Source organism: Myiozetetes cayanensis, unplaced genomic scaffold (assembly GCF_022539395.1).
Source record: "Myiozetetes cayanensis isolate MyiCay16 unplaced genomic scaffold, myiCay2020 scf1419, whole genome shotgun sequence".
NCBI classification, from domain to species: domain Eukaryota; kingdom Metazoa; phylum Chordata; class Aves; order Passeriformes; family Tyrannidae; genus Myiozetetes; species Myiozetetes cayanensis.
The window spans coordinates 1-8375 of NW_026087070.1; the positions used below are offsets into that span (position 1 = coordinate 1).

At 58.7% G+C, this 8375-nt stretch overlaps 1 protein-coding gene across 1 annotated transcript; it reads left to right on the forward strand.

The window, feature by feature from the left end:
• Positions 1-6: 6 nt before the first annotated feature.
• Positions 7-7977, forward strand: LOC126637118 (neuroblast differentiation-associated protein AHNAK-like). Its single transcript, XM_050310046.1, is given in 3 exon segments — positions 7-2911; positions 3336-5600; positions 5603-7977. Coding segments are annotated over 3 exon segments (7383 nt in total). The 5' UTR covers positions 7-141; the 3' UTR covers positions 7951-7977.
• Positions 7978-8375: the final 398 nt, after the last annotated feature.

Here is an 8375-nt window from a genome sequence, read left to right on the forward strand (position 1 = left end):
GGGGTCAAGGCCGAAGGGCCCGAGGTGGACGTGACGCTGCCGACAGGAAACCTGGATGTGTCCGGTCCCAAGGTGGACATCGAAGGTCCAGAGGTGGATGTTGAGCTGCCCGAGGGGAAGGTGAAGGGCCCCAAGTTCAAGATGCCTGAGATGCACATCAAGGCCCCCAAGTTCTCCATGCCTGATGTCGACTTCAACCTGAAGGGCCCCAAGATCAAGGGAGATGTGGATGTGTCAGTGCCCAAACTGGAAGGTGACCTGAAGGGCCCAGACATTGACATCAAAGGCCCCAAAGTCGATGTTGATCTTCCTGATGTTGAGCTGGAAGGGCCTGAAGGAAAACTGAAGGGCCCCAAGTTCAAGATGCCCGAGATGCATTTTAAGGCTCCCAAAATCTCCATGCCCGACATCGATTTCAACCTAAAAGGTCCCAAGGTCAAGGGTGACGTGGATGTGTCTCTGCCCAAGATGGAAGGAGATTTAAAGGGCCCAGACATTGACATCAAAGGCCCCAAAGTCGACGTTGATCTTCCTGACGTTGAGCTGGAAGGGCCCGAGGGGAAGGTGAAGGGCCCCAAGTTCAAGATGCCCGAGATGCACATCAAGGCCCCCAAGTTCTCCATGCCCGACGTCGACTTCAGCCTGAAGGGCCCCAAAGTGAAGGGAGATGTGGATGTGTCTGTTCCCAAACTGGAGGGTGACCTGAAGGGCCCTGACCTGGACATCAAGGGCCCCAAGGTCGATGTTGACCTTCCTGATGTCGATTTGGAAGGGCCTGAAGGAAAACTGAAGGGCCCCAAGTTCAAGATGCCCGAGATGCACATCAAGGCCCCCAAGATCTCCCTGCCTGACGTTGACTTCAACCTGAAGGGCCCCAAAGTGAAGGGAGACGTGGATGTGTCACTCCCAAAGCTGGAGGGTGACCTGAAGGGCCCTGAATTGGACATCAAGGGCCCCAAGGTGGACATCGAGGCCCCTGACGTCGACATCCACGGCCCAGAAGGCAAAATCAAGATGCCCAAGTTCAAGATGCCCAAGTTTGGCTTTTCTGGCCCCAAAGTTGAAGGCCCCGAGGTGGACCTGACCCTGCCTGATGCCGATGTCTCTGTTTCGGGTCCGAAGGTCGACGTTTCCCTTCCTGACCTGGAGATGGAAGGGCCCGAAGGAAAACTGAAGGGCCCCAAGTTCAAGAAGCCCGAGCTGCAGTTCAACGTCCCCAAAATCTCCATGCCTGACATCGACCTCAACCTGAAGGGCCCCAAAGTGGAGGGGGAGCTGAAAGGCCCCAAGTTGGACATCAAAGGACCGGAGCTCGAGGTCGAGGGGCCAAAGGTCGACCTGGAAGGAAAAGTTAAAAAACCCCGGTTCAAACTCCCCAAATTTGGCTTTTCTGGCCCCAAAGTGCAGAGCCCTGAGGTGGATGTGAAGCTGAAGAAACCCGAGGTGGAAGTGTCGGGCCCCAAGGTCGAGGTCCAGGCTCCGGATCTCGATGTCCAGGCCAAATCCAAAGGCTCCAAGTTCAAGATGCCTTTCCTGAACATTTCCTCCCCCAAAGTGTCGATGCCGGACGTGGAACTGAACCTGAAAGGGCACAAAATGAAAGGGGAGCTGGACCTGTCTGGCCCCAAACTGGAAGGGGAGCTGAAGGGGCCCGAGCTGGACATCAAGGGCCCCAAGGTGGACATAGAAGGCCCTGAGGTGGAGCTTGAAGGCCCAGAGGGGAAGATCAAGGGCCCCAAGTTCAAGATGCCCGAGATGAACATCAAGGCCCCCAAAATCTCCATGCCCGACATTGACCTGAACCTGAAGGGCCCCAAAGTGGACGTGGAAGGTCCCGACCTCGACGTGGAAGGTCCCAAAGGAAAAATCAAAGGCCCCAAGTTCAAGATGCCTGAGATGAACATCAAAGCCCCCAACCTGTCCATGCCAGACCTGGACTTGAACCTGAAGGGTCCCAAATTCAAAGGGGGGGTGGATGTGGATCTGTCGGCGCCAAAACTCGAGGGGGACGTGAACCTGCCGGACGTCGACATCAAGGGCCCCAAAGTGGACATTGAGGGTCCAGAGCTGGACATTGATGGGCCTGAGGGGAAGGTGAAGGGCCCTAAGTTCAAGATGCCCGAGATGCACATCAAGGCCCCCAAAATCTCCATGCCCGACGTCGACTTCAACCTCAAGGGCCCCAAAGTGAAGGGAGATGTGGATGTGTCACTCCCAAAGCTGGAGGGTGACCTGAAGGGCCCTGACCTGGACATCAAGGGCCCCAAGGTGGACATCGAGGCCCCCGATGTCGACATCCACGGCCCAGAAGGCAAAATCAAATTCCCCAAGTTCAAGATGCCCAAGTTTGGGATGCCTGGGGTCAAGGCCGAAGGGCCCGAGGTGGACGTGACGCTGCCGACAGGAAACCTGGATGTGTCCGGTCCCAAGGTGGACATCGAAGGTCCAGAGGTGGATGTTGAGCTGCCCGAGGGGAAGGTGAAGGGCCCCAAGTTCAAGATGCCTGAGATGCACATCAAGACCCCCAAAATCTCGATGCCCGACATTGATTTGAACTTGAAGGGTCCCAAATTGAAGGGAGATGTGGATGTGTCTGTTCCCAAACTGGAAGGTGACCTGAAGGGCCCAGACATTGACATCAAGGGCCCCAAAGTTGATGTTGACCTTCCTGATGTTGAGCTGGAAGGGCCTGAAGGAAAACTGAAAGGCCCCAAGTTCAAGATGCCCGAGATGCACTTTAAGGCTCCCAAAATCTCGATGCCGGACTTTGACCTGAACCTGAAGGGCCCCAAAGTGAAGGGAGATGTGGATGTGTCAGTGCCAAAGCTGGAGGGTGACCTGAAGGGCCCTGACCTGGACATCAAGGGCCCCAAAGTCGACATTGACCTTCCTGATGTTGAGCTGGAAGGGCCTGAGGGGAAGATCAAGGGCCCCAAGTTCAAGATGCCCGAGATGCACTTCAAGGCCCCCAAAATCTCGATGCCAGACTTTGATTTGAACCTGAAGGGCCCCAAAGTGAAGGGGGACGTCGATGGGTCCCTGCCCAAGCTCGAAGGTGACCTGAAAGGCCCTGAGTTGGATGTTTCTGCCCCAGATGTTCAGATTGAGGGCCCAGAGGGGAAGATCAAGGGCCCCAAGTTCAAAATGCCCGAGATGAACATCAAGGCCCCCAAAATCTCCATGCCAGACTTTGATCTGAACCTGAAGGGCCCCAAAGTTAAAGGGGACGTCGATGTGTCTGTTCCCAAACTGGAAGGTGACCTGAAGGGCCCAGACATTGACATCAAAGGCCCCAAAGTCGACAGTTGATCTTCCTGATGTTGAGCTGGAAGGGCCTGAGGGGAAGATCAAGGGCCCCAAGTTCAAGATGCCCGAGATGAACATCAAGGCCCCCAAAATCTCCATGCCCGACATCGACCTGAACCTGAAGGGCCCCAAGATCAAGGGAGATGTGGATGTGTCCCTTCCCAAGGTGGAGGGTGACTTGAAAGGTCCTGAAATAGACATCAAAGGCCCCAAGGTTGATGTTGACCTTCCTGATGTTGAACTGGAAGGTCCTGAAGGAAAACTGAAGGGCCCCAAGTTCAAGATGCCCGAGATGCACATCAAGGCCCCCAAAATCTCCATGCCAGACTTTGATTTCAACCTGAAGGGCCCCAAAGTGAAGGGAGACGTGGATGTGTCACTCCCAAAGCTGGAGGGTGACCTGAAGGGCCCTGACCTGGACATCAAAGGCCCCAAAGTCAACGTTGAGGCCCCTGACGTCGACATTCATGGTCCGGAGGGGAAGTTCAAGATGCCCAAGTTCAAGATGCCCAAGTTTGGGATGCCTGGGGTCAAGGCCGAAGGACCCGAGGTGGACGTGACGCTGCCGACAGGAAACCTGGATGTGTCCGGTCCCAAGGTGGACATCGAAGGTCCAGAGGTGGATGTTGAGCTGCCCGAGGGGAAGGTGAAGGGCCCCAAGTTCAAGATGCCCGAGATGCACTTTAAGACCCCCAAAATCTCCATGCCCGACATCGATTTGAACTTGAAGGGCCCCAAAGTGAAGGGAGATGTGGATGTGTCTCTGCCCAAGATGGAAGGAGATTTGAAAGCCCCAGACATTGACATCAAAGGCCCCAAAGTCGATGTTGATCTTCCCAACGTTGAGCTGGAAGGGCCTGAGGGGAAGATCAAAGGCCCCAAGTTCAAGATGCCCGAGATGCACATCAAGGCCCCCAAGATCTCCATGCCCGACGTCGACTTCAACCTGAAGGGCCCCAAAGTCAAAGGGGACATCGATGTTTCTGTCCCTAAGCTGGAGGGTGACCTGAAGGGCCCTGAACTGGACATCAAGGGCCCCAAGGTGGACATCGAGGCCCCTGACGTCGACATTCACGGCCCAGAAGGCAAAATCAAGTTCCCCAAGTTCAAGATGCCCAAATTTGGGCTGCCCGGGGTCAAAGCAGAGGGGCCCGAGGTGGACGTGACGCTGCCGACAGGAAACCTGGATGTGTCCGGTCCCAAGGTGGACATCGAAGGTCCAGAGGTGGACATTGAAGGTCCCGAAGGAAAACTGAAGGGCCCCAAGTTCAAGATGCCTGAGATGCACATCAAGGCCCCCAAAATCTCGATGCCAGACCTGGATCTGAACCTGAAGGGCCCCAAAGTCAAGGGGGAGGTGGACGTGGCCCTGCCGGGGGTCGAGGGAGAACTGAAGGGTCCCCAGGTCGGCGTCGCCGCCCCCGAGGTCCACGTGGACAGCCCGGAGGGCAAATTCAAACTCCCCAAATTCAAGATGCCCAAATTTTCCATGCCCGGGTTCAAAGGGGAGGGGCCGGAGGTGGACGTGACCCTCCCCAAGGGCGACCTCGAGGTGGACGTGGAGGCTCCTGATCTGAGTGTGGATGGGAAGGTCAAAGGCCCCAAATTCTCCCTGCCCGAGGTGAACATCAAAGCCCCCAAAATCTCCATGCCTGACGTCGACTTCAACATCAAAGGCCCCCACCTGAAAGGGGACGTCGATCTGTCGGCCCCCGGGCTGGGGGGGGACCTCCAAGCCCCCCAGGTCGACCTCAAAGGCCCCAAAATCGACCTCGAGGCTCCCGACGTGACCCTGGAAGGGCCTGAGGGGAAACTCAAGGGCCCCAAGTTCAAGATGCCCGAGATGAACATCAAGGCCCCCAAAATCTCCGTGCCCGACGTCGACTTCAACCTGAAGGGCCCCAAGGTCAAGAGCGACCTGGGCGTGGAGGGGAACCTGCAGGGCCCGGACCTCGACCTCAAGGGCCCCAAACTGGACATTGGAGCCCCTGAAGTGACCGTGGAAGGGCCCAAGATCAAGATGCCCGAAATGCACCTCAAGACCCCCCAGATCTCCATGCCCGACATTGACTTGAACCTGAAGGGCTTGAAGGGCAAAGGCGACGCCGAATTCCACGGCCCGAAGCTCGAGGGGGGCCTGAAGGGTCCCGAGGTCGACATCAAGGCTCCCAAAGTTGACATCAAGGCTCCCAAGGTCGACATCGAGGGCCCGGCGGTCGACGTCGATGGGCTGGAAGGGAAAGTGAAGCTGCCCAAAATGAAAATACCCAAATTTGGCTTCAAGGGGAAGGCCCCGAGGTGGACGTGGACTTGCCCAAGGCCGAGGTCGAGCTCTCGGGCCCCAGGGTGGACCTCGGCGTCCCCGAGGTGAGCCTGGAGGGCCCCGAGGGCAAAGTGAAGGGCCCCAAGCTGAAAATGCCCGAAATGCACGTGAACGTCCCCAAAATCTCCATGCCCGAGATAGACTTGAACCTGAAAGGCCACAAAACCAAGGGTGGCTTTGAGCTTTCCACCCCCAAGCTGGAAGGTCACCTGAAAGGGCCCGAGGTCGACCTGAAAGGGCCGGAATTGGGGGTCAAAGGCCCCGAGGTGGAGGTGGAATGTCCCGACCTGAGCGTGGAGGGCCCCGAGGCCAACGTCAAACTCCCCAAGTTCAAGAAGTCCAAGTTCGGGTTCGGGATGAAGAGCCCGAAGGCCGACGTGGATCTCCCCGAGGGGGAGCTGAGCCTGGAGCCCCCCGACGCCCACCTGTCCGCCAAGGGCAAGAAGAGCAAGTTCAAGATGCCCAAAATCCACATGAGCGGCCCCAAAGTGAAGGGCAAGAAGGGGGCGTTCGACGTGACGGCGGCCGGGGCCGAGCTGGACGGGGAGCTCGGCGTGGCCGGCCCCGACGCCGCCGTCAAGTCCCCCAAGGGGAAGAAGCCCATGTTTGGCAAGATCTCCTTCCCAGACGTCGAGTTCGACCTCAAGTCGCACCGGTTCCGAGGGGAGGCGTCCGGGGGGGCCCCCAAAGTGGAAGGGGAGCTCCGAGCGCCGGGCCTGGAGGTCTCCGTGCCTGGCGTGGACGTGGAAGCCCCCGACGTGAACCTGAAGGCCCCGAAGCTCCAACTCCCCGGGGGCCAGGTGGGTGTGGGGGACGGGAAGGTCGGGGGGGACCTGAAGGGGGTCGAGGCGCCGGAGTTCAGCCTGAGAGGACCAAAAGTGAAAGGGGAAATGGGCGTTTCTGGAGCAGAACTGGAAGGCCCCGAGGGAAAAGTGGGGTGGCCCAAAGGGGGGAAAGGGGGAGCGGGGCTGGAAATGCCGGGGGTGAGCTTGGATGTGCCGGGGACTGACGTGAAGCTCAGAGGGCCCCAAATCTCCGGCCCGGAGCTCGAGGGGAACCTGAAAGGACCAAAGTTGAAGGGAGAGTTGGATGTCTCGGGCTCCGTGGAAGGGCCCAGCGTTGACCTGGGAGGTTTGGGGGGGAAGATGAAGCTGCCGAAGGTGAAGTCGCCCGATCTGAGCGCCCAGGGGGGCGTTTCCTGCTCCGTCCCAAAAGTGGAGGTGGGCTCCCCATCCCTTGGGGCTGACCTCGCCCTCTCCGCCCCGGATCTGGACGTCAACCTGAAAGGACCAAAGCTGAAAGGAGATTTGGGCGCCAAATCCCCCGAGACGTCGGCGGGCGACGCCGACTTCGAGATCCTCGGGGGCACCATCAAACTCCCGTCCCTGAAACTCCCCCAGTTCAGCGTCTCTGGCCCTGGTATGGAGGGAGGGGACGTGGCCGTGGCTCTGGAAGGCCCCCAGGCCAAGGGGGTGCTGAAGGGCTCCACTGTGGGGCTGGAAGGACCCGACATCGACCTGAGGCTGAAGGGACCGAGCGTGGACGTGTCCGGTGACATCAAAGCCCCGAAGGTCGGCCTGGAGTCCCCTCGTGCCGAGCTGGAGGTTTCGGGCTCGGGTTTGAACGTCAACGCCAAAGGGCCGAAGGTGAAGGTCGGGGGCGAGGCCGGGACCTTTCAGCTCTGCGGCCCCAGGGCGGGCGCGGCGGGGCCCGAGGGCGGCCAGGTCAGGGTGTCCTTCCCCAAGCTGCGGATGCCCAAGTTCGTCTTCTCCGACGCCGAGGCCAAGGGCCGGGAGGTGGGAGTGGACGTCGAGTTCCCCGCGGCCGACGTGGCGGCCGAGCCGGAGCCGGACGAGGCTGACGGGCGGCTCAAGAAACCCAAACTCAAGATGCCCAAGTTCAACTTCTCCAAGCAGAAAGGGCGGGCGGGCGGAGGCGCCCCCGGCTCCCCCGAGGCCTCGGGGTCCGTCTCGGGCTCCCGGGGGGACCTGAAGAGCTCCAAGGCCAGCCTGGGCTCGGCCGAGGGCGACGCCGAGGCCGAGGCGCCGTCGGCCAAGGGGAAATTCTCCCTGTTCCGCCCCAAGAAGCAGCGGCCGCGCTCGTCGTCCTTCAGCGACGACGCCTCGGCCTCGCGGGGCCCGGCGGGAGAGCCCAGGGCGCCCAAGGTGAAATTCGGGACCTTCGGGGGCATCGGCTCCAAGAGCAAAGGTTGTTACGAGGTGACGGCGAGCGACGACGAGCCGGGCAGGGCCGGGGGCCCCCAAAAATCCCGCCTGTCGTCGTCCTCGTCCTCCTCCGAGGGCCCCGAGCGCAAGGAGTGAGGGGGGGGTTGTAAATAGTCCTGACCGGAGGGGCCCCCGCGTGTACAGAGAGAAAATGGGGGGAGGGAAATTGGGGGTCCCCCAAAAATTTGGGGAGGGGTTGTGGGGTGAGGGGTCCCTGTGGAGGAGCTTCCCCCCTTCCCTCCCTCCCTCCCATCCCTTTTTTTGATATTTTTATTGGGTTTTTTCCCCCCCTCTCCCTCCCAATATGTTTTCCCCCAATATTTTCAGTGTTTTTGAGGTCGTGGAAATGAATTTATATTTTCTTTTTTTTTCTTTGGTCCTTTTTTTTTTTTTAATTTTTTTTTGGTCTTTTTCGAACAATTTTTGGTTATTTTTGGTGTTTTCCTTTTGGTCTTTTTCGAACAATTTTTTGGCTTTTTTTTTTTTTTTTTTTTTGGCGAGGCTGAAACTTTTGGGGTTTT